The sequence below is a fragment of the Eumetopias jubatus genome, unplaced genomic scaffold, assembly GCF_037043125.1.
Source record: "Eumetopias jubatus isolate StellerSeaLion01/CBP00866 unplaced genomic scaffold, mEumJub1_p1.0 scaffold_15, whole genome shotgun sequence".
Taxonomy (NCBI): domain Eukaryota; kingdom Metazoa; phylum Chordata; class Mammalia; order Carnivora; family Otariidae; genus Eumetopias; species Eumetopias jubatus.
In genome coordinates, this window is record NW_028274821.1 from 93,692,274 (window position 1) to 93,716,485 (window position 24,212).

Here is a 24,212-nt window from a genome sequence, read left to right on the forward strand (position 1 = left end):
AGAAGCGACCACTTTCTGGAAGGTAGGACTTGCGGAGAAGTGAATCCGAGGCGATGTTCGGGAGGATAGACAGCGGGGGAGGGGGCCTCCGCCGGCCGCTTCTGGCAAGTGCTAGAGCCGCGGAGCACAAAATCGGACCTTTTAGAAGTCGGCTCCGTGGAGGGACGTCGCTCCAGTGGCTAAGCAGGGGGTGGAACCCTCGCGGGACAGTGTGGTCTCAGGACCCTCGGGGTCACAGAAAGACCGGGGGTGCCTGAGTGCGGCAGAGCTCCCAGGGATCGGAGCGGGGAAGCCAGCTGCAGAGACGGAGCCGAGGCGCGGGCTCTCAGCTCGGGGTGGCCATAAACTGTGATCCGCGGGCGAGTCGGGCCACTGCTCCTCCAGCAGGGACCCAACAAGCGGCAGATCCGGGGAGACTCCCCTTCCTCCCCGGGGAGGAGCGGCGCGGGAACGCACCGCAGGGATCTGCTGGGTTTGGAGACTCCACACGGGGTCGGGTGCCAGAGATAGAAACGCTCGGTCACAGGCCGGGTGAGCACGGAGTGCGGCCGGAGACCGGGGAGACGGGAGTGAGGGCTTTTCTCTGGGGGCGCACTGAGGAGCGGGGCCCCGAGTTCTCAGCTCCTCCGGGTGGAGATTGGGAGGCCACCATTTTTGCCCTGGTCCTCCAAAGCTGTACCGAGAGCTTGCAGGGAACAAAAGCTCCTGAGAGCAAACCCGAGCAGCTTGCTTAGCCCGGACCGACAAGGGCGGGGCAATTCAGCCTCCGGCAAAGACATTTGGGAACCACAGCAACAGGCCCCTCCCCCAGAAGATCAGCACGAACAGCCAGCAAGCCACGACCAAGTTTACCGGTCAAGGAGAACGGGAGAACGCCAGCGCTAGGGGAATACTGCACATAGACTTCATGGCTTTTTTACCATGATTCTTTAGTCTTTCAAAGTTAATTTTTTTAACTGTCTTTTTTTTCCCTTCTTCAGCCAACATCTTATTAATCCCTTTTTTATTTTTTTTATTTTATTTATTATTTATTTAATTGACAGAGAGAGAGACAGAGAGAGAGGGAACACAAGCAGGGGGAGTGGGAGAGGGAGAAGCAGGCTTCCCGCCGGCAAGGAGCCCGATGCGGGGCTCGATCCCAGGACCCCGGGATCATGACCTGAGCCGAAGGCGGTCGCTTAACCAACTGAGCCACCCAGGTGCCCCATCAATCCCTTTTTTAAAAAAACATTTTTATTTTTCATTTTTAGAGTCATATTCTATCCCTTCACAGTTACCCTTATTTTTGGCATATATATATATATATAAGTTGTTCTCTCTTTAATTTTGAGATACAGTTTCGTCTAACAGATCAAAATATACCCTAAATCTCTAGTGTATGGCTCTGTTCTAGTCTCCTGCCTGATCACATTCTCTCCCCTTTTTTTCTTTCTTTCTTTCTTTTAAATCCTCTTCTTTCTTTTTTCAAACAACCTCTTATCAATTCCTTTTATAAAATCTTTTATAATTTTCATCTTTAGGTCATATGCCATCCCTTCATCATATCAACCCTTATTTTGTACATATATAAGTTTTTCTTTCTTTAAAATTTTAGGAGGCACTTTTTTCTAACAGACCAAAATATGCCCAAAAGCTAGTGTGTGCCACTGATCTATGTACCAGCCTGATCATATTTGATCATATTCTGTTTTTCTTTGTTTTGTTCTGTTTTTATCTTTTTTTTTTTTTCCTCTCTTCTTTCTTTCTTTCCCTTTCCTTTCCCCTGGTTTCAGGTCTTTTCTGATTTGTATACAGTATATTTGCTGGGGACGTTGTAAACCTGTTAGCATTTTGTTCTCTCATTCACCTATTCTCCTCTGGACAAAATGACAAGACGAAAAAAATCACCTCAGCAAAAAGAACAAGAGGTAGTACCGTCAGCCAGGGACCTACTCAATACGGACATTAGTACGATGTCGGACCTAGAGTTCAGAATCATGACTTTAAAGATACTAGCTGGGCTTGAAAAAAGTGTGGAAGTTATTAGAGAAACGCTTTCTGGAGAAATAAAAGAACTAAAATCTAACCAAGTCGAAATCAAAAAGGCTATTGATGAGGTGCAATCAAAAATGGGGGCACTAACTGCTAGGATAAATGAGGCAGAAGAGAGAATCAGTGATATAGAAGACCAAATGTTGGAAAATAAAGAGGCTGAGAAAAAGAGAGATAAACAACTACAGGATCACGAGGGCAGAATTCGAGAGATAAGCGATACGATAAGATGAAACAACATTAGAATAATTGGGATCCCAGAAGAAGAAGAAAGAGAGAGGGGGGCAGAAGGTATATTGGAGCAAATAATAGCAGAGAACTTCCCTAATGTGAGGAAGGAAACAGGCATCAAAATCCAGGAGGCACAGAGAACCCCTCTCAAAATCAATAAAAATAGGTCAACACCCCGACATCTAATAGTAAAACTTACGAGTCTCAGAGACAAAGAGAAAATCCTGAAAGCAGCTCGGGAGAAGAGATATGTAACCTACAACGGTAGAAACATTAGATTGGCAACAGACCTATCCACCGAGACCTGGCAGGCCAGAAAGGACTGGCATGATATCTTCAGAACACTAAACGAGAAAAATATGCAGCCAAGAATACTATATCCAGCTAGGCTGTCATTGAAAATAGAAGGAGAGATAAAAAGCTTCCAGGACAAACAAAAACTAAAGGAATTTGCAAACATGAAACGAGCCCTCCAAGAAATATTGAAAGGGGTCCTCTAAGCAAAGAGAGCGCCCAAAAGCAACAAAGACCAGAAAGGAACACAGACAATATACAGTAACAGTCACCTTACAGGCAATACAATGGCACTAAATTCATATCCTTCAATAGTTACCCTGAATGTAAATGGGCTAAATGCCCCAATCAAAAGACAAAGGGTATCAGATCGGATAAAAAAACAAGACCCATCGATATGCTGTCTGCAAGAGACTCATTTTAGACCCAAAGACACCCCCAGATTGAAAGTGAAGGGGTAGAAAATAATGTACCATGCTAATGGACACCAAAAGAAAGCTGGGGTGGCAATCCTTATATCAGACAAATTAGATTTTAAACCAAAGACTGTAATAAGAGATGAGGAAGGACACTATATCCTACTTAAAGGGTCTATCCAACAAGAAGATCTAACAATTGTAAATATCTATGCCCTGAACATGGGAGCAGCCAAATATATAAGGCAATTAATAACAAAAGCAAAGAAACACATTGACAACAATACAATAATAGTGGGGGACTTTAACACCACCCTGACTGAAATGGACAGATCATTTAAGCGAAAGATCAACAAGGAAATAAAGACTTTAAATGACACACTGGACCAAATGGACTTTACAGACATATTCAGAACATTCCATCCCAAAGCAACAGAATACACATTCTTCTTTAGTGCCCATGGAACATCTCCAGAATAGATCACATCCTAGGTCACAAATCAGGTGTCAACCGGTACCAAAAGATTGGGATCATTCCCTGCATATTTTCAGACCACAATGCTTTGAAACTAGAACTCAATCACAGGAGGAAAGTCGGAAAGAACTCAAATACATGGAGGCTAAAGAGCATCCTACTAAAGAATGAATGGGTCAAACAGGAAATTAAAGAAGAATTAAAAAAATTCATGGAAACCAATGAAAATGAAAACACAACTGTTCAAAATCTTTGGGATGCAGCAAAGGCAGTCCTGAGAGGAAAGTATATAGCAATACAAGCCTTTCTGAAGAAACTAGAAAGGTCTCAAATATACAACCTAACCCTACACCTAAAGGAGCTGGAGAAAGAACAGCAAATAAAGCCTAAACCCAGCAGGAGAAGAGAAATAATAAAGATCAGAGCAGAAATCAATGAACTAGAAACCAAAAGAACAGTAGAACAGATCAATGAAACTAGGAGCTGGTTCTTTGAAAGAATTAACAAGATTAATAAACCCCTGGCCAGACTTATCAAAAAGAAAAGAGAAATGACCCAAATCAACAAAATCATGAATGAAAGAGGAGAAATCACAACCAACACAAAAGAAATACAATTATAAGAACATATTATGAGCAACTCTATGCCAGCAAATTAGATAACCTGGAAGAAATGGGTGCATTCCTAGAGATGTATCAACTACCAAAACTGAACCAGGAAGAAATAGAAAACCTGAACAGACCTATAACCACTAAGGAAATTGAAGCAGACATCAAAAATCTCCCAAAAAACAAAAACCCAGGGCCAGATGGCTTCCCAGGGGAACTGTACCAAACATTTAAAGAATTAATACCTATTCTCCTGAATCTGTTCCAAAAAATAGAAATGGAAGGAAAATTTCCAAACTCATTTAATGAGGCCACCATTACCTTGATCCCCAAACCAGACAAAGACCCCATCAAAAAGGAGAATTACAGACCAATATCCTTGATGAACATGGATGCAAAACTTCTCACCAAAATACTAGCCAGTAGGATCCAACAGTACATTAAAATGATTATTCACCACAACCAAGTGGGATTTATCCCTGGGCTGCAAGGTTGGCTCAACATCCGCAAATCAATCAACGTGATACAATACATTAAGAAAAGAAAGAACATGAATCATATGATCCTCTCAACAGATGCAGAAAAAGCATTTGACAAAGTACAGCATCCTTTCTTGATCAAAACTCTTCAGAGTATAGGGACAGAGGGTACATACCTCAATATCATAAAAGCCATCTATGAAAAACCTACAGCGAATATCATTCTCAATGGGGAAAGGCTGAGAGCTTTCCCCCTAAGGTCAGGAACGCGGCAGGGATGTCCACTCTCACCACTGCTATTCAACATAGTATTAGAAGTCCTAGCCACAGCAATCAGACAACACAAAGAAATCAAAGGCATCCGAATCGGCAAAGAGGAAGTCAAACTCTCACTCTTTGCAGATGATATGATACTGTATGTGGAAAACCCAAAAGACTCCACCCCAAAACTGCTAGAACTCATACAGGAATTCAGTCAAGTGGCAGGATATAAAATCAATGCACAGAAATCAGTGGCATTCCTATACACCAACAATGAGACAGAAGAAAGAGAAATTAAGGAGTTGATCCTATTTACAATTGCACCCAAAACCATAAGATACCTAGGAACAAATCTAACCAAAGAGGCAAAGGATCTGTTCTCAGAAAACTATAAAATACTCATGAAAGAAATTAAGGAAGAAACCAAGAAATGGAAAAACATTCCATGCTCATGGATTGGAAGAACAGACATTGTGAAGATGTCAATGCTACCTAGAGCAATCTACACATTCAATGCAATCCCCATCAAAATACCATCCACTTTTCTCAAAGAAATGGAACAAATAATCCTAAAATTTGCATGGAACCAGAAAAGACCCCGAATAGCCAGAGGAATCTTGAAAAAGAAAAGCAAAGCTGGCGGCATCACAATTCCGGACTTCCAGCTCTATTACAAAGCTGTCATCATCAAGACAGTATGGTACTGGCACAAAAACAGACACATAGATCAATGGAACAGAATCGAGAGCCCAGAAATGGACCCTCAACTCTATGGTTAACTAATCTTTGACAAAGCAGGAAAGAATGTCCAATGGCAAAAAGACAGTCTCTCCAACAAATGGTGTTGGGAAAATTGGACCGCCACATGCAGAAGAATGAAACTGGACCATTTCCTTACACCACACACAAAAATAGACTCCAAATGGTTGAAAGACCTAAACGTGAGACAGGAGTCCATCAAAATCCTAAAGGAGAACACAGGCAGCAACCTCTTCGACCTCAGCCGCAGCAACTTCTTCCTAGAAACATCGCCAAAGGCAAGGGAAGCAAGGGCAAAAATGAACTATTGGGATTTCATCAAGATAAAAAGCTTTTGCACAGCAAAAGAAACAGTTCACAAAACCAAAAGACAACCGACAGAATGGGATAAGATATTTGCAAATGACGTATCAGATAAAGGGCTAGTATCCAAAATCTATAAAGAACTTATCAAACTCAACACCCAAAGAACAAATAATCCAATCAAAAAATGGGCAGAAGACATGAACAGACATTTTTCCAAAGAAGACATCCAAATGGCCAACAGACACATGAAAAAGTGCTCAACCTCGCTCGGCATCAGGGAAATCCAAATCAAAACCTCAATGAGATACCACCTCACACCCGTCAGAATGGCTAAAATTAACAAGTCAGGAAACGACAGATGTTGGCGGGGATGTGGAGAAAGGGGAACCCTCCTACACTGTTGGTGGGAATGCCAGCTGGTGCAGCCCCTCTGGAAAACAGTATGGAGGTTCCTCAAACAGTTGAAAATAGAGCTACCATACGATCCAGCAATTGCACTACTGGGTATTTACCCCAAAGATACAAATGTAGGGATCCGAAGGGGTACGTGCACCCCGATGTTTATAGCAGCAATGTCCACAACAGCGAAACTGCGGAAAGAGCCAAGATGTCCATCGACAGATGAATGGATAAAGAAGAGGTGGTATATATACACAATGGAATATTATGCAGCCATCAAAAGGAATGAGATCTTGCCATTTGCAACGACATGGATGGAACTGGAGGGTGTTATGCTGAGCGCAATAAGTCAGTCAGAGAAAGACATGTATCATATGACCTCACTGATATGAGGAATTCTTAATCTCAGGAAACAAACTGAGGGTTGCTGGAGTGGTGGGGGGTGGGAGGGATGGGGTGGCTGGGTGATAGACATTGGGGAGGGTATGTGCTATGGTGAGCGCTGTGAATTGTGCAAGACTGTTGAATCACAGATCTGTACTTCTGAAACAAATAATACAATATATGTTAAGAAAAAAAAAGAAGCTAGCAGGAGGGGAAGAATGAAGGGGAGTAAATTGGAGGGGGAGACCAACCATGAGAGATGATGGACTCTGAAAAACAAACTGAGGGTTCTAGAGGGGAGGAGGGTGGGGGGATGGGTTAGCCTGGTGACAGGTATTAAAGAGGGCACGTTCTGCGTGGAGCACTGGGTGTTATGCACAAACAGTGAATCATGGAACACTACATCACAAACTAATGATGTAATGTATGGTGATTAACATAACAATAAAAATTTAAAGAAAAGAAATAGAGCCTCGAGGAAAGAGGCAACGTGCCCTGAAAGGTGGGTCTGGGGGGCCCCTCTCAGCCCCACACTGAGGACGAGGCCGTGAGCCTGCCTGCTTCACCCTCGAGGGCCCTTCTCAGTCTTCTCTGCGAACCGGCCAGTCCGCTGAGCGACACCACTACATCCCAAGAATTAACAGGAGCGAAACACGGGACCGCCACCGATCAGGAGGAAGCGGTCGTTACCACAGGGGAACCGAATCACAGCATGCGGTGAGACGGGGCAAGACACAGACACAGTACCTCACGGCCGACATAGGAGCTGTTGCTCTCAAACAGGACGGCCACGTAACGGCTATCACGGTTGTCCATGAGAGAAAGGATGTCACTGGGCCTTTTAGGAGAAACAAAGCGGCTTTTAGTGCTTCCGAGAACGGCGAGCTGGCCATCATACGCCAGCACCCACATCACTTAATGCAAAACCATATTTTACAACATTAAATTCAAGTCCTAACATTCCCTTTTTCACGCAACTACGCACCGAACGGGGTCCAGAGGCGGGCAAGCAGGAGGCCTGTCTCCGTCCGTGTGGTTCTGCAGGAAGTCGATCATTGTCCGCCTCACAGTCTGCAGCTCTCGGTCGGGCCCTGCGGGGAGGCAAGCCGCCATCACCACTACGTCTGCCCCATGGAGCGCCACCGCCCCGGGGCCTCGGAGGGCACAGCACGGGCACGGCACGGGCACGGCAGGATGCACCGACAGCCATCCACAGACCGCGGCGGGCGCACACGACAGACCACACAGCGACCCGCATGGGAACAAAAGGGGCCGATCTCACACACACAGCGTGAGGACAGAGGCCGGGAGCGCCTCGCTGCCATCTACGCCAAGTTCAAAACATGCCTGGCGACCCTAATGGAGAACAGCCGTCACCGTGGACTGACTGGTAGCACATCGGAGCCTGAGATGAGCACTGGCTCCCCGGAGGGCTCGCTCATAAAATTCATTAGGTGAGCATGTGGTTTGTGACCTTCTCCAAATCTTTTTTGAGTAAAAGAGCTTACTTAAAAAACAAGAGATTTCACCATCAAATTTAACAAGGAAGGCAAAACACAGAATAAAAAGTTGTTGCCGAAACTACAAATGTTTGAGCTCTTCGAGGAAAGATGGGTCAGAGGTGCTGATGCAGATTCGCTGAAGCTGGGGTAGGGGCCCCACAGACCCCATCACATGGGCTCTCTGGTCTCCTGAAACCACCTTTGCTTTAACGGATTTATGAGGCGACTCTGACAGTAAAATATAAAGCTTGTCCTTACCTTTAAAATTTTCTCCAGTTGTAAAGTCCTTTGTAAATGCCTTGAAATACTAAGAGGAAAAACACAGAACAAGTAAGAAACAAGTCTGACTTGGTGTCTGGCAAATGTTTAATCTGTAAGCAAGAAAACGGCCACCATCTTAAAGAGTGAGAGTTTAGTTAATCTGCTCCAGAAAGTTCACGTTGACTGATAAGGAGCCGCACATTTCTGTGCACGTCTGCGACATCAGTGTTTCTAAGCAGACCCACTGGGTGTGGTTAGTACCCGTCGGAGTTCTGTCAGCTACGCTTCCTGACCCAACAGGGCTGGAAGCCAGGCCGCGCAGTAGGCGCTTTCCCTGATTCGCGATATCAATACGTATCTTAACGGTAGGCTCGAGTGACACAAACGACTTACAGGGAGGGTGAGCAGAAGAAAAGAAACTATTAAAATTAAAAACCTTCTCTAGAAGAGATGCTGAAGAAGGTGAGAACTGCAAACCAGGTGAAGACACTCTCAGTTCTCACAACTGAAAGAAAAGTCAGTGTCAAGGATGCGTACAGGACTCCTGTGAATCAGTTAAGAAAACTGCAAATACCCAAGAGCAAAATGGGCAAACGGAAGGAGCAGATGGGGTGACACAGGGCCTGTGAACAGAAGACATGGCCGCAGTCACACAAGGAGGTGTTCTTAGGGGACCGAAGCCACAGCCAAGGGTGCGGGGTGCTCTCAGAACACCTGTTCAGCACGAGAGAGAAGGCCCGGAGCTCACACTGAGCGCAACACCCTGTGTGTGCAGCTAAAACAAAATAAAACTCAGACAAGAAAGCCGAGGATGAGTTACGCAAAACTCCAGAGGAGCATCACTGGGTGGGGTGGAGGCGTGGCTGCCACAAAGCCCAGCCACGTAAGCAGCTGGAAAGCATTGGGCTGCAAGCCACACAGAGCACAGGGTTTTACGAAGACTGGGGCGGGGTGCAAGCTTCCTCAGAGGCTGCATGTTTTCTGGGATGTAAACACCGCCCTGATGCGCCCGTGTGCCCGCACGGGACCGCAAGTGCACACACGCATGTGAGCACACACCCCGCACGTGCTTCTTCAGAATCTTCTCAACAGGTTTGTCTGTTCTCTGCCCACAGGGGAAGAAAGGGTAAAACCTGCCTGAAGGGCCACCCACAGGTACCCGCCAGGTGTCACTCTGACAACCCGACCCACCACATATATGGTGAGCCAACAGCGCCGAGCCTGACATGGGCCACACACGCAGGGGGTTGGGGAGGAGACACCTGGCCCACGGCCCTGATGGCAGCCCCGAGCATGCCCACGCCCACCGGGTCTACGGGCTGCAGACCTCGCCCTCCTCTGCTGCTGCCGTGGGGTGGGGGGCTGGGTGTGCACATACAGCCCCCCAGCCCTGGCAACATGCACAACCCAAGAGGGCGGAACGCGAAAGGTGACCCCGTGTAAATGAGTTCCTGCTAAGTCCCAAGTCACATGCCCCATGTGCCCGAGTGTAGGAGTTACACACGCAGTGAATGTCGCGGGAAGGCGCCCCTCCGGTGGAAAGAGAGGAGAGACAGGGTGGGAGGAGAGCAGGCCCGCGGGAGAGGGCAGGGGTGCTCACCCGGAAGGTGGGGTAGAAGTGGATGTTATAGGCTCGGCACACCTCGTGGTTCTCCTCCTCCGCGCAGTCCAGGGCGGCAACACGGATGGCAGCAGCCCAGTCTGAAAAGCAGGAGCGTGACCTTCAGTGTGGGTCTGGGCCCACATCCACGTGGGCCACCAGCCCACGCCTCCCCCAGGTCATGGATCCAGCCCTCGCGTGCACAGAGCGTTCCTGCGTCAGGCTGGGAGAGGCGGGCAAAGCCTCCCTGGGCTGGAGGTGTCTCCCATCATGGACAACACGGCGGACGGACTTCTGCTGAGGGTGCAAGCCTAATGAGGGTGCTCCTAATGGAGCACGGCCCTGCCGGACGGAAGCCACCGTGCTGGCCTTGTGCGGGGCCGCCGAGAGTGCGCCTGCAGATGGAGAGGCCCGGCCCTGCACGTGTAGCGACGACACTCCCAGGGGCACTCGTGCAAATGAGAATCCGAGGCTGCAGCGTCCGAGCCGCGGTCTTTCTGGGAAGTGGTTTCTACTTTCCCTGGACGCCTCCGCCAGACCCTTGAATGTGGTCTCTGGTCCTGGGAGTAGAACAGGAGCAGTTTTAAATATGTATTTTGCCTATCTTTAAAGGTTTTCTCGTGGGAATGTCACCACATGTGAATATCACAAGGTCATACCAGCTCTGGCCAGGTGGCCCGCTCCCAGAACTACCCTGCTGCCAGGTCACAGCCGGCGGTGGCTACGGTCACACCGAGTCACACACACAAACACACACACACACACGCTCTACTCAGGGTTCGCATCTCCCTAAGTTTCACTGGTCAGGAGGCTGCGACTGCGGTGTGTCTTCTCATCTACTGCTCCGCTACCCCCCGCACTCCCTGTCGAAGACCCTGGGTGCCCCCACCGTCGGGGCCGTGCTGACAGCACCTCTGCGCCCCATCTCCTGCAACCTGTGTGCACCTGCACGGTGACTCGAGCCTGATGCTCTGGGGAGATGGCTTCCCAGCTGCTGCTGTGGGTAGGTGACCTCTGGCTCACTCCCTTCTTCCCAACAGCACCCCCCCACCGAACGTGGGCGGCATGTCATCTCACCCCTGCATCATGTATGGACAGGACACTCGTGCACAGAGGAGCCTAGCTCACAGCAACCCTGAGGCGCAGTGCACACAGGGAGACGAGTGCTTGGCTTGGCCCTGTGGTCACCAGTCTCAAAGGCACGGCTTCTCCAGTACCCTCTAAAAAGTGAGCTTCTCTCTTTAAAAGATTTGCTCCCTTTCCCTAGGATGTTCCGGTTGATACCACCGAACATCTCCAGGCTGCTCGGGGGGGCACCTGGGGAAGCAGGGCAGAGGAGCGCAGCCGTCTGCGGACAGCGGCATAACACTCACCGCCAAGGAGCCTCAGGCGGGACCCAGGCACTCCAGACACTGGCCTGGAGGCACGGGGCCGCCCCGCGGGTGGGCGGGTCCGCTCCTGGTCTCCTGCAGCCAAGGGAGTGCTGCATGGGGGCTCACGGGTGTCTCACTGAGACCCTGAGGAGGCCCTGTGCTGCTATGGGTCCTCACAGGACACCACCAGTCTAAAGCAGTAGTCTGGTTAAAAAGCACATCACTCAAGTTTGATCTGGGTACTGGCTATGATCTGGAACTTCAGAGGTTCCATTAAACACGTGTCTGGGAGGAGAGAAGACACTGGCCATGACGAGATCCATACCACACGAGCACTCTTAGACATGGCCAAGACCATAGCTGCCAGTTTCCCATCTAACGCACCACTTGTGCTAAAAGATCCTCACCTTCCTCCCCTGTCCTTGCAAAAACATTTACCAATATCAACGTGATGGGAAGAATCAAGTGGAAAAAAGCTGCAGCTGGCTTTCACCACCAATGACCAAATACTGTTCGGCTCACGTTGCCTCCTTGAAACCAATTCCTGTCCCGAGGCCATTTCAGATGGCTCGAAACAAGAATCACGGAACCTTCCTGAACCACCGGTCACATCTTTCTGGAGTCTCGAATTACATGGAACTAAGGAAGAACAGTTAATACTCTCATCCAATTAGTGCAGCAGATGGCCCAGAGCATGCAGCTCAGCGCCGTGCCAACAGCGCCCTCCATGGCGGCGGCCCCCCACCCTGCACACAGCACCCTTCACCCTGCATGCGGTGCCCTCCACGGTGGCGGTCCCCACCCTGCACGTGGCACTCTCCTTGGCGGTGGCCCCCCACCCTGCACACGGCGCCCTCCACCCTGCACACAGCGCCCCCCACCCTGCACACGGCGCCCCCCACCCTGCACACGGCGCCCTCCACCCTGCACACGGCGCCCCCCACCCTGCACACGGTGCCCTCCACGGTGGCGGCCCCCACCCTGCACGCGGCACCCTCCTTGGCGGTGGCCCCCCACCCTGCACGCGGCGCCCTCCTTGGCGGTGGCCCCCCACCCTGCACGTGGCACCCTCCTTGGCGGCGGCCCCCCACCCCGCACACGGCGCCCCCCACGGCGGTTTCCACTGCCCTGCTGGGGGAACCTTCCCCAGCCTGTCATCCTCGCTTCTCTTCCCATTCATCTTGCCAAAACGCCTCCTGTTTGCTACCTCGTTCCTGTCTCACAAACACAGGGTTTCACTGTTTACTGGGAATTTCCATGACACATTGTCATTTCATGCTTAAAAAAACAAAAGCACCCACTGCCCAGAAAAAGTATGTAAGAAAATGAAGAACTGCCCCAAGGGCTAACACTGAGCATTTGGTGGAATCAATGAATAATCAAGCCAGACCAGGAACAGGGAAGAAAAATGGAAAGAATGCACTCCAAGATGTTCGCTATGGTTTGGTTTTCATGGTGGGACTTGGTCTGACTTCTTTTGTTTTTCAGATTCTTCTTACTAAGTGTGTCTCACGCACAAAAGCGAATGCATCCCCACCCCCGTCTGCAGGGCGCTGGCAGACACTGTCTTGTGCACGTGCACCCTGCGGCTACTTGTGCTCTGCTTGGTTTCCACCCTCCTGGAGTCCCCGGTGTAGAGAGGCTCCAAACAGCACTCCGCAAAACAGATACCACAGGTCGTGACGCTGCAGATGACAGTGATCCTGACCAACCCAAGGCCATGGCGGCACCAGCCACATTTTAATAACCCTTCTGAGTCTAACACGGCGCGAGAGACAGTGTGAACACACTGGCTTCCCGTGTGGAGGTAAGAACGGCTGTCAGCCCTGCCGTCAACAACCCGGCAACCCTGAAGGCAGCTGCTATGCCCCCGAGAACTGGAGGCTGTCAGGCTGTCCGGCACCCGCGCCCCAGGCTCAGACCACAGCCCCAGATCAGAGTAAGGCCTCGAAAGCAGCTCTGCAGCACAGGCCCCCCGCCCCCGCCACGACTGTGTGACGCAGCGGTCACGTCCACGCGCCCAGCTCTGAGCACACGCAGGATAAAGTCTGTGTCCCCGGGCAGCCACCAGTAGCCAGGCTCCCACACCCCCTCCAGACCTACTGTGCTGACTGGGCTGCTCGCTTTCTAGGCAGAACCCCCCACCCCGCCGCCAGGCCCCAGTATCTGCCAGCTGTTCCCACCTACTGTGTTCCCATGATAAGAAAGCAAACATTCTGATCAAGATTGAGCTATGTGATTCTTCAAATTCTAACCTATTGGAAGGGGCCCCAGGGGGTGGCCTAGCCCTCAGCAAGGCATGCACATCTGCAGGCAAGATCACCTCCTGTGTGTCCTTGTAACCTTCCAGATGGCGTACCTCACTGCACTTGTACCCTCATCATCTCTTCCTCATTCACTCCCCCCCTCCCCCAAGCCACAGACAAGTCTAGGCGCATTCCTGCCCCAGGACCTTTGCACCTGCTCTTCCTTGGGTGGAACACACTTTCCTCTGACTTGTACTTGCTGCTTTATTCATCGATTTCAACACAAATGTCACCCCCATAGGGAGGCCTGCCCTGATTCTCTGCCCAGGCACAGTTAAAATGGCAAGAAAAGCTCCCCACCAGTCTTGCTTCCAAAACAAAGTCAACTACACGGTACTTTACAAAGCTTTCTTACCAAATCATCTACTGTGGAAGTCTGCTGGCTGAAACAGGCAGGATGCTACAGATGAGGAGGCTGAGGGTCAGAGAGGCTAAGGAATCTGCCCAGGGTTCAGAATCAGCTTGCAACACCATGTCACAGGCACACGGCACACACACAACACGAGTGTGCCGACCTGAACATTCTCAAAGTGCTGCGAGGGGCACCTGGGTGGCTCAGTCGTTAAGCGTCTGCCTTCGGCTCAGGTCATGGTCCCAGGGTCCTGGGATCAAGCCCTACATCGGGCTCCCTGCTCCGCGGGAAGCCTGCTTCTCCCTCTCCCACTCCCCCTGCTTGTGTTCCCGCTCTCACTGTGTCTCTCTGTCAAATAAATAAATAAAATCTTAAAAAAGAGTGCTGCGAATGTCTCCCTTTCTCCTATAAGCTCCAGATGAAGACACTCCCTCCTTCAAATCCAGCCCACTCCCGGCCATGCAGCGCACACACACGTGCTCCTTCAAACCCCACATGGTCACGTGTGGAACGAAATCAACCACTTCATCAACAAGCCTTTGCACAGCGTGTTTCCTTGTTAAACATACAGAAAACTGATTCCTTAGGAAAACAACTTATCCTTGTATTGCCAATACATTTTCTACTGCTTCTCCACCCGACCAGGGCCCTCTCCGCACAGGCAGGAACCGTGTTCCTCTTCAGGTCAGTCTCTAGCCCAGCACCCAGGTTCTGGGTAGACAGAGTGTCCTGACCCAGCCTGTACCCCACAGCTGGTCCAACGTTCACATTTGTCCCCCACTCTTGGGCCCCCCGGAAGTGGGGAGCCAGCTGTCCTCTAGTGGGCGTGGAGCCCCACCCTGAGCCACAGGTGCAGCCCAGCCAACGGCGCCCTGCGCAGCGACACGAGCTCCTTCCCACTCCCGGCACCCTTGGGGCTTGTCCGGACGACACGACGCCATGTGCTCTGCAGGGGTGGCCACATCACCTCTTGCATCCTGTGCAGGACTCAATGTTCTAAAAGCACTATGATCTGTGTTATCCCATTTAAGCTTCATGCCCAAGCCTGCGATGTGACCGTTACCACTCCTACTTTACAGGCGGGAGAGCTGAGCGGCAAGGCCCCACAGGGTAAGTGCGAGGCACCCAGTGCTGCCTCCCTCGCCCTGGCCCCGGGGCTGCCCCAGCCCCAAGGAGCCCTCTGCCCCTGAGCCGTGCCATCCTTTGACTCGGAGATAGTAACTAGGAAATTGTCGCTTAGCGTCACAGAAGCACCGGGTGGCTAACGGTCTTCACCTCCTCTGCCTTCCTCTCCACGACATTCGTGACAGTTAACCTGAGCACTGCTGTTCCAGCTGATCTCCGTGCAGAGCGAGCCACACTCTGCCGGCTCAGCGCTGACGATGCACCACCCTAGGGGAACGAGGGGAGTTCTCTGCCTGACAAAGGGGATGCCTGGGTGGAGAAGCAGGAGATGGTGCCGAGGCAGGCCGTGCTGGCGATGGGCACCGGCACACTGCAGCGCGCTGGGAGCCGTGCGGGGCAGAGGCCGCCTCCACCTGCCATGTGCCTCCACGTGGACGGCAGCCAGCTGGGACCCAGCCACAGCCCTGAGAGGACCCTGATGGCTCCCCACGGTCTTGGGAGCAAGGCTGTTCTCAATCAGTCCGGACAGGCCCCCCGCTTTTCCTGGCCCTCTAGCCCTGATGTGTCTCACCCCCACCCCGCCCCCAACAGCTACACTATGCGTCCTCCTACGTTCTTCGTAGGTCACGTCCTGGCGAGTCTGGCGTCTGCCCCCTTTACTGTGCTCGTCTCCATTGGCCTTCCAGGTGTCCCCAGAGTTGCCTGGCCTGTCCCAGCACCAGCAGGCACACCTAGAGCAGATAGATGGCAAGCAGTGCTGGATGACATGAGGACACCCGTCTGCAGGCTGATCGTGCAGCCCACATCCTGCTTTGCCTCTCAGCAGGTTTGGAGGATCTGGGCAACTTATCAGTCTCTGTGCCTCAGGGCTCCGCCTATAAGACAGGCCAGATAACATCTCCCCTCTAAGGGGGCCGTGAGGACAGGCTGACAGCCACACGTCCCACTCATGGCAAGGCTGGTAAGCACCTGCTGCTAGAATGTGTTCTGAGCACTCACCAGCGGGGCAGCAGGGGACCCCACGCTCACGCAGGCCAACAGCAAACTCCCAGTGACCCTCCTGGGCGCTGGCGACTGACCAGGGTCCCAGAGGCAGGGATGGGAGGGGAGATAGCCCCAGGTGGAGACCAGCAGGCAGCCGGGGGAGGGGAGGGGCGGCCAGCACGAGGGGGTCTAGAGTCAGGGGCTGGGCCAGTCCTGCGAGGCTGCAGGTCTCGGGAGGGACTCAGACACACCTGCAGGGTGAGGAGTGAACAACATCACTCTGACCAGCAGTGTGGGGTCCTGGTGGCAGAGACCGCAGAGTGGCTGCCACCCCCCATCTAGGTGCCCGCAAAGACCCAGGCAAGGCAGCCTTCCTTGGGCTCTGGCAGCCACATTGAGCAAGGTCAACACAGCTCCTCTTCAGGTCAGTCTCTAGCCCAGCACCCAGGTTCTGGGTAGACCGAGTGTCCTGACCCAGCCTGTACCCCACAGCTGGTCCAACGTCCACATTCGGCCCCCACTCTTGGGCCCCCCGGAAGCGGGGGCCAGCTGTCCTCCCAGGGGCGCTGGCTGCTTTCCCAGGCGAGGCGCAGTCAGGGCAGCCAGCCTTGGGGGAAGTGCACGGTCTGGGCTGCAGATCCCGCCACAGGGAAAGTGGAGGTGGCCCAGGCTGCAGTCACCAACTCTGGCTTTTCAGCCTCCAAAGCTCCTTCAACTTTTCCAGGCACCCGGGAGGTGGACCCTGCCTTTTGAAATAGGGCACAACTGCTGGTGGCTTAAAAATGAAAAAGATAAAGGAAAATCTTGGTTTCCCTGGGTTTTACCCAACTGCTTGTCCTCATCACAACGGTGAAAGGGCCAGAGTTACAGTGTTACCCAAGGAGCGTGGGCACTGGGTGCGCCGGCCGCCGCCCCACTGTTCTACAGGCGCTCCAGAACACTGCGGGTCCAGGGGGCTTCCCTTTGCCGTCCCTGAGACACCAGACACTTGGTACCTTCGGCAGTGTGAGGGCTCCAGACCCTGCATCCTCCCGCGGCCAGTGTCAGGGCCTCATTTCCAAAAAGCGAGAGGCATGACTCGTACAAATGCAGGACAAACAGGCATCAAAGGTGTTCCTGGACTGAGCACTGAAGGAGCAGGTCAGGGGCACACAGACGGAGCACCCGACCCGCCAGGAACAGCCGCTCCGAGCCAAAGCAGGGCAGGAAGCCCCTAACCACTGGGGTGCCCTTTTCCACCAGACAGGGGAACTCTCTGTTCCTCCACCAGATGAGGTGTATGAGTTATGCCGTAGCTTGAGTCAGAACGCTTAACCAACAGTGAGGACGCCGGGTCCAACACCGGTACGTGCCCCCGAAAACCAGCCCCTTGGGGAGCCCGTGACACCAGGCCACAATGACAGGGGAGAGGACATGCCAGCCCTCTTTCTTCATAGTTCCAGGTTTTAGATAATGTTTCATTAACAGCAGGATGTGGAAGAAAACCAGCCCAGCACAGGGACATTGGCTGTGTCCTGGAAACATACCCTCCCCTGCTGTACCCCGGGAGAGAAGACCTCTCACTTGGTGAGCTTTGACCAAAAATCATCTATCCAAAAATGCAATACTGCCTAGAATGCAGTCTTTCCTCCTGTTCACCAACTGGAAGGGTCAACTCCGAGAACCCGTGCTGCTGCAGAAAGATGGGTGTCAGTGCCCCTACGGTTCTTCCCGCCCGGATCTGCCGCCCCAGGTCCGTCAGCACTCCCCGGAGGTGGCCAGCCCTGGCGGGGCTCACTCGCATCGTCCCAATCTGACCCTGGTCAGTCTCTGGCCCTCGGTTCTCCAGACAGCAGCCAGATTTTTTAACATAGAAACCAGATCATATGACAGCCTGCTTAAAACCGCTCTTCCTTCCTGCTGTTCATCCAGCCTCCATGCCTGGAGCCCCGGGCTCCACCTGCCGCCTGACCCATCGGAACCTCCCCCATTCTCCCCCGGAGAGCCGGGACGGCCCCTTGCAGTCCTCTGGACGCCTGCAGTCCTGCCTGTCTCACGGCCGTGGCACCGGCTGGGGCGTGCCCCTCATCTTCTGAGCGTCACATGCCGCCCGAAGCCACCAGAGGCCTTCCTCCACCATCCGGTGCCAATCCAATCATTCAGTTTATTTTCCTAGGACTTATGACCTACAATTAGCCTCATTTTGTGTTTCTGTTCACGTCTGTCCCTTCCTCTGAGGCACAGGCTCCACACGGATCTTCCCCGTCTCGTTCACTGTTTCTCGCACCTACCAGGGCCACACAGAATGTACTCAGGACAAGTTCCAGCTCGCGGGATCAATGCAGGGCAGACTCTGCTTCTGTAGGGGGCACACTGGAGTACGGACGGGGCGAGGACAGTGCCTCGCACCAGCGCAGAAGCAGCCGCCGGCCCTAGCTTCTCGGGGACAAGCTCCACTCCAGCCACACAGCACGCCCGCCCGCCTGCTCAAACCTGGGCCAGCTGGCTGAGTGGAGGGGCGGGCTGACACCTCACCAGGCCTTTGTCCATCTTGGGAAGGAAGCCTGCCTGCGCTAGGCGGGAAGGCTTGTGAGGAAAGCAGATGAGGAAGAATTTCGGTTAGAGAGACACCAGCAGTCACTGCACCGGCAGATGGAGGCATTCATGGAAACACAAAAGAGACAGTCTATTTTATCAAATAAAATGCAAACTATTTCAAAGGTTTAGCTTCAGGGTACTTGCCTCATTCAACTTGTGCCCTCCCCTCCTCCTGCCTGTCTAGATCCCACCACACAAAGGACAGAAACACTCTAAACCGAATGCAAACTGCCTGCCTGGGCAACAATGTCAGGCCACCCCCAACCAAACCCAGGGGTAAAGGGCACCAGCTGGGAGGCACCGTGGCCTCCAGGGGCATCCACAGAAGGAGTCTGCAAGCCACGCTCTGCTCTGCTCCCAAGCCTGCCCATTTTCAGTAGCACAGGCTTAAAAAAATACCTGTCAAAGACTTAAGCTTCTATGTAACAGCAAACTGAAATTTATTTCAAGTTTACCCTTCAAGCAATTCTATTCTTAACATACAGGATTAAACCTCGTACCACTACTTGCCAAGTTCTAATAAAATGTATTTATAAGTCTAACTTGTAGGCAAGCATCAATTTGTCCTAGAAAATGATTACAGTATGGAGTCACTGCCCTCCAAGGTTGAACAGGGTGCAAGAAGAGGGTTGTCTGGAAGGCGGGGCTGCATGGGGGGCGGGGTCCTCCCTCACGGTGAAGCCAGGGCGGTGGGACTTCCATGTTCCCACCCGCAGAGGCCACTCTTCCACCCCCACCCCCACCCCGGCAGGCCCCTTCCTGCTTGAACAAGGTCTTTTTAGACAGGAGCCAAGTTCAAGTGCAAGTTTAAGCTATACAGGCCTGAGTAGGGGCGCCTGGGTGGCTCAGTCAGTTGACTGTCCGACTCGTGATCTCGGCTCAGGTCATGATCTCAGGGTTGTGAGTTCGAGCCCCGTGTTGGGCTCTGCGCTGGGCAAGGAGCCTACTTAAAAAAAAAAAAAAAAGATATAGAAGCATGGGTAGAAATTAAGCCCACATAGTGACGAGCAGAGGCCAGCACAAGTTATGTAGAAGTTATTGGAGGTGGCTGGAGAGTCCTGGCGTGCTTGGCTCAGCGTCCTCTCAGAGCGGAGGCGGGGTCTCTGTCGCGCTCCTGGCCCAGTGCTGGGTGCAGTGGGTTAAACTAGCTCTACACATAGTCCGGGGCAGCCGTTCCAGGGCACTTGATGGGGCACAGCCGTCCCAGACGCGAGCGTCTCTCCTGGTGAACTGCTGAAGCCTCGCAACACTGCCATGGGGAGAAGGAAAGCCCCGAATTCCCCAGCCCCTCTTCCCGGCACCCTGCCAATCTGCGCTCTCGCACTTGGTGTCACTGAGCTTGGCGTTGCCACAGTGGGGCTCCTCTGGCCTCGGTCAGCACGGAGTCCGGGCCTCATGGGCATGTCTCACTTGGGCTAACCACAGCTACCTGGGCAGGGGGTGGGGGGCACAACAGGCTTTCCTGGGCCCTAACAGGTGGACGTCGCCCCTGCCTGCCTCCCCAATCCTCTGTCCACCCTCTCCAGAGTCCGGGCAGACTCCTGGCAGCCTCCCGGGGCTCCCCACCTTGCACACCCCTGCAGGCGCACTGACCAGTCGCTCCCGCTGCCATCGGCACCCCTCCCCCATCAGCCACTATGCCCACCCCCCCACCCCCTGCTCGAACATGGGCCCATGGGGAACACCAGGCGGTCCTAGCTCATCTCCAAGAGGCCTGCGGCCTAGCCAGGTGGGTGGGAAGACCAGACTAGGTGGTGAGTGAGGAGCTCAAGGGGGGCAAGCCGGAGTGGACTCTGGGCAGCAAGAACGAGCACCTGCCTCACAGCCGCCACACACTTAGCCTCGGGCCCTGGAGCGACACACCCTGTCGCTCAGCTGTGTGACCCTATGTGAATGACTCAGCCTCGTGCGGCCTCTGGGTGTCACCGTCCGCAACATGGGTCGCACCAACACCCCCTTGCCGGACCGGAAGAGGAGGCATGTGCTGGACATGACTGCCCGCCACGTCTCGGGCTCCCCTTCGAGCCTCACCTAGAATTCCAGGGGCCGTTACAGAAAATCTGCCCTGCTTCCGCAAGACTGGAGTAAATGCGAGACCCGTAAGAACAGATGCTGAGGCCTCAGTGATCCTGACAGGGACACTCCTGAGTTGACCAAAGTTTCTGCAGAGATACGTCAGAGATAGCTCAGGGGTGGTGAGAGGAGGCGGCATCACAAACCGAGCTAACACCACAGCTCCGGGCTAGATGATTTCCAGGAACATAGCAGGGTTTTGTTTTGCAAAGGATTTAGAAGTGACAGCCCTAAGCCAGATCCACATAAACACTAGAACATTTGGCTACACTTAACAGTAGACCTTTTGTTTGTTAAGCCACCTTACAAGGAAAAACATTTATTTTCAAAATCTTGAAAATGTCAGTGAAGTGCTAAAGTTCAATCTAAATCTTTTAGAAAAACAAAGGCACCCCTAAGCTGTGAGTAGACCGGGCTTGCAGAGCGGGGAAGGAGCCTCACTCTCTGCAGACCACCCCTCACTTCCTGTCCCTTCTGAGCAAATGGCAGAGGCCGCTAAGGCAGGAATGGTGGAGGGACAGCAGGGGAGACAGTGCTCCCCTGACCCCAGGTGAGATGACCCCGGGCAATCTCACCAGGGAGCAGAGCCTGTCCCACTTTCCAGAAGCCTTGAGATGGGGTGGAGGAGTGGTGCATTGGAAAAGCTGGCTGGACACTCTCCATGGGTGGTGAGAGGCACCCAAGGGGGCCCAGTGCAAGGTCTGTGTGCCCCAGGGACTGGACAGCCCAATTCACAAGTGACTGATGGGCCAAAGTGGTGACAGGGGGAGGGAAGCCTGTGCCCACACGGAACCACAGGGAAAAATGGGCATCTGCTCCCCTGTGGGGGGCGGGGGCGGGGGGAGGGAGGGTGCTTCTTCCCAGTGATTCCATTGGGAGTTGGCTGAAATCGGGCACAAAAAGGGCCCTGTGGTAGATCACGTGGGAAGCAAAGGCTTAGACTTAGCGGACTCCTTCTTGTGTGCGGTGGACATCCACAAGGAAGAGTTCATATGCTGTGTTTCCTGGTGCTCTTGGCCACGAGCCTTTCCTTGCAGGTGTCTCATAGGGCTGGTGTCCCTGAGAACAGTGACCCTGCAGACTTGGTGCTTGTGCTGGCAGGATGCTGGGCCTCGTGCCCAGTTTCTGACCCAGAGGGCCTGGGTTGGGGCTGACGTATTTCTAACAAGTCCCCAGGTGACCTCTCTTTGGGGACCCCAAGTGGGCCACTCCTCAGTGCTGAGGGCTCTGCCCAGGTGCCCCGCAGCTGTCCCCACCCTTTTTCAGGCCACAGCTGCTTTTCACTTTCAGCCACATCTCACTTCCATCTCAGGCCTTCTTCCTGCCCTGACTTGAACAGCGTCCAATCCTGGTAAGGTGACCTTATTTAGCTAATAGCTGAGTTAATCACACCATTAGGTTTGGATTTTATCACTCTTCTTTCTAGAAGAAACCTTCCTTCCAAGTTCCAGGGACAATTTTCCAGGCTCCTTACATGATGGTTCAACAACAGAATAGTTTGTAACGTTCGAATCTGGCTTACCATATTTATGTTTCAGATACTAAACGAGAAAATCAAAATATGCACAAAATAGGCAACAAGTGTTTTGCCACAGACACCGGCATTTGCATTTGCATTTACATATCGGCTTCCGCCACTAAAAAACAAATGACAACTGAAAAGTTCTCTATGTTATGGAAATGCTTGCTTGTTCTCAGAGCAAAGGCTTTAAGAGAACCTACTAAGGAGGGTGTGTCCACCTCCTCGGTTCCAAACACTGGGGGCTTAAGAAAACAAGAGATCAAAGAACAAAGCCTTCAGAATCAAGAATCCCAACACCCCGAGATAAGAGAACACAGATTAAAGATAATCATTTACAATTTTGCACAAAAACCGTATTTAGGCTTTTAAGAAGTTTATGAATCTGTCTGGCTATGAGAAAAAAATCACAACAGAGGATATAAGACTTAGAAACAAAAGTGCAGGAAGAAAGTGTAGCAATTTGTTATCCTCCTGCCCGCGGAAATACATAATTAGAGGTTAGCTGAGCACCAGCTAGACTCCTGCCAAACCTCACTCTTGCTGAGGACAGCTCCGGCTTCGGAGCCATCGACGTTCCATTTTAAAGCTCAGCCAGCTGGCGAGGGGCTGATGCAGACGCCCCCCCCCCCCGCCCACAACGCCCCGGGGCAGGGCTGGCGAGGAACCTAGGGACTGGTCACCAGTGGGCAGCAGGACCGTGTAGTTTGGTGGACGTGCGTCCAGGAACGCCCTGCAGGTCCTGGTCTGCCTCCGCAGAGGTCTCCAGCGCATCTGGCTGGCTGAGTTGCAGGCTCACTTTGAGCATCCACCATATGGTCAGCTACCCAAACCAGAAGAGGTGGCGGGGGAGGGTGTAAAGGGCAGGGGGCTCGGGAACGGAGTGGGGGATCTACCCGCGCGCCGAAGCGGGGTGTGCGTCAGCAAACAGAGGGACAAAGGCCCGGGCGGGGGGCTCCCCCGGCCCCACCTGCGCAGGTCGGGCCGCCAGAGGGCTTCTGGGGGCTCTGCCTCAGGACCCGCCAGCCCGCCGGGCTCCCCCGGGGGCCGGCTGCGAGGCCGGGGCGCAGGGGTCGCGCGCGGGCGCGCCTCACCTCGCACGTCCCCGGCCAGGGCCCGCCAGGTGGGCGCGTAGCCGATGCAGTGGCCGCACCACGAGGAGTAGAACTGCACGAGCCACGCGGCCGAGCTGTTGGCCGTGGCCCCGCGCACGCTGCCGCTGTCCAGCACCCACACGGCGTCCTCGCCCGCGCGGTAGAGGCGCGCCGCGCCGCCCGCCCCGGGGCCCGCGGCCGCCGCCGCCAGCAGCACGAGTAGCGGGGGCAGCCGCCGGGCTCGGGCCGCCGCTGCCGCCGGCGCCGGGGCTCCCTGGCTGCGCGCCGCCGCCGCCGCCGCCGCCGCTGCCGCCGCCGCCGCCCCGGCCGCCGCCATGTTGGGAGTGCCGCGGCGCGCCTGACCTTTCACCCTGGCAACCGGCGTCACGTGCGCCGCGCGCGCGCCCGGCCCCGCCCCCGAGCGCCCGCCAGGCCCCGCCCCCTCCAGGGTCGCCAGATTTAGCAACTGAAAAGGTCCCGCGTCCGAAATGCAAATTTAACGGGACACTCATTTTTGCAAACGATCGGCTGCTGGTCGGAAACTTACTTTTAACTGGGGGCCCTGTGCTTTATCCGGAAGCCCCACCGGGGGCGCTGACCTTGACTTTTTTAATCTGAGATCCTAACTCAGACACGCAGCCAGACCCCCACCCAGACTCGGGCGTGCTGTGGTGCCGGAGTACGGGGCTTTCCAGTAGACCGCAGCCGATTTCTTTGCAGGCCTGGGAAATAAAGCTTCCTGGCGTCCCCCGGATCCGCGTCCGAGGGCGCTGGGGGAAGGAGGGGCCCAGGCAGGGCGGCAG

At 53.4% G+C, this 24,212-nt stretch overlaps 1 protein-coding gene across 1 annotated transcript in view; it reads right to left on the bottom strand.

The window, feature by feature from the left end:
* The window catches only part of QSOX2 (quiescin sulfhydryl oxidase 2), a 37,822-nt gene extending 14,076 nt beyond the window's left edge, over positions 1-23,746 (bottom strand). The window contains exons 1-5 of the mRNA XM_028094862.2: positions 23,410-23,746; positions 10,007-10,107; positions 8,404-8,452; positions 7,629-7,734; positions 7,391-7,481 (exon numbers count right to left, since the gene is read on the bottom strand). Coding sequence (XP_027950663.2) covers positions 7,391-7,481; positions 7,629-7,734; positions 8,404-8,452; positions 10,007-10,107; positions 23,410-23,746 — 684 coding nt within the window. The remainder of the gene's footprint in view (positions 1-7,390; positions 7,482-7,628; positions 7,735-8,403; positions 8,453-10,006; positions 10,108-23,409) is intronic.
* Between the last annotated feature and the right edge of the window lie 466 nt (positions 23,747-24,212).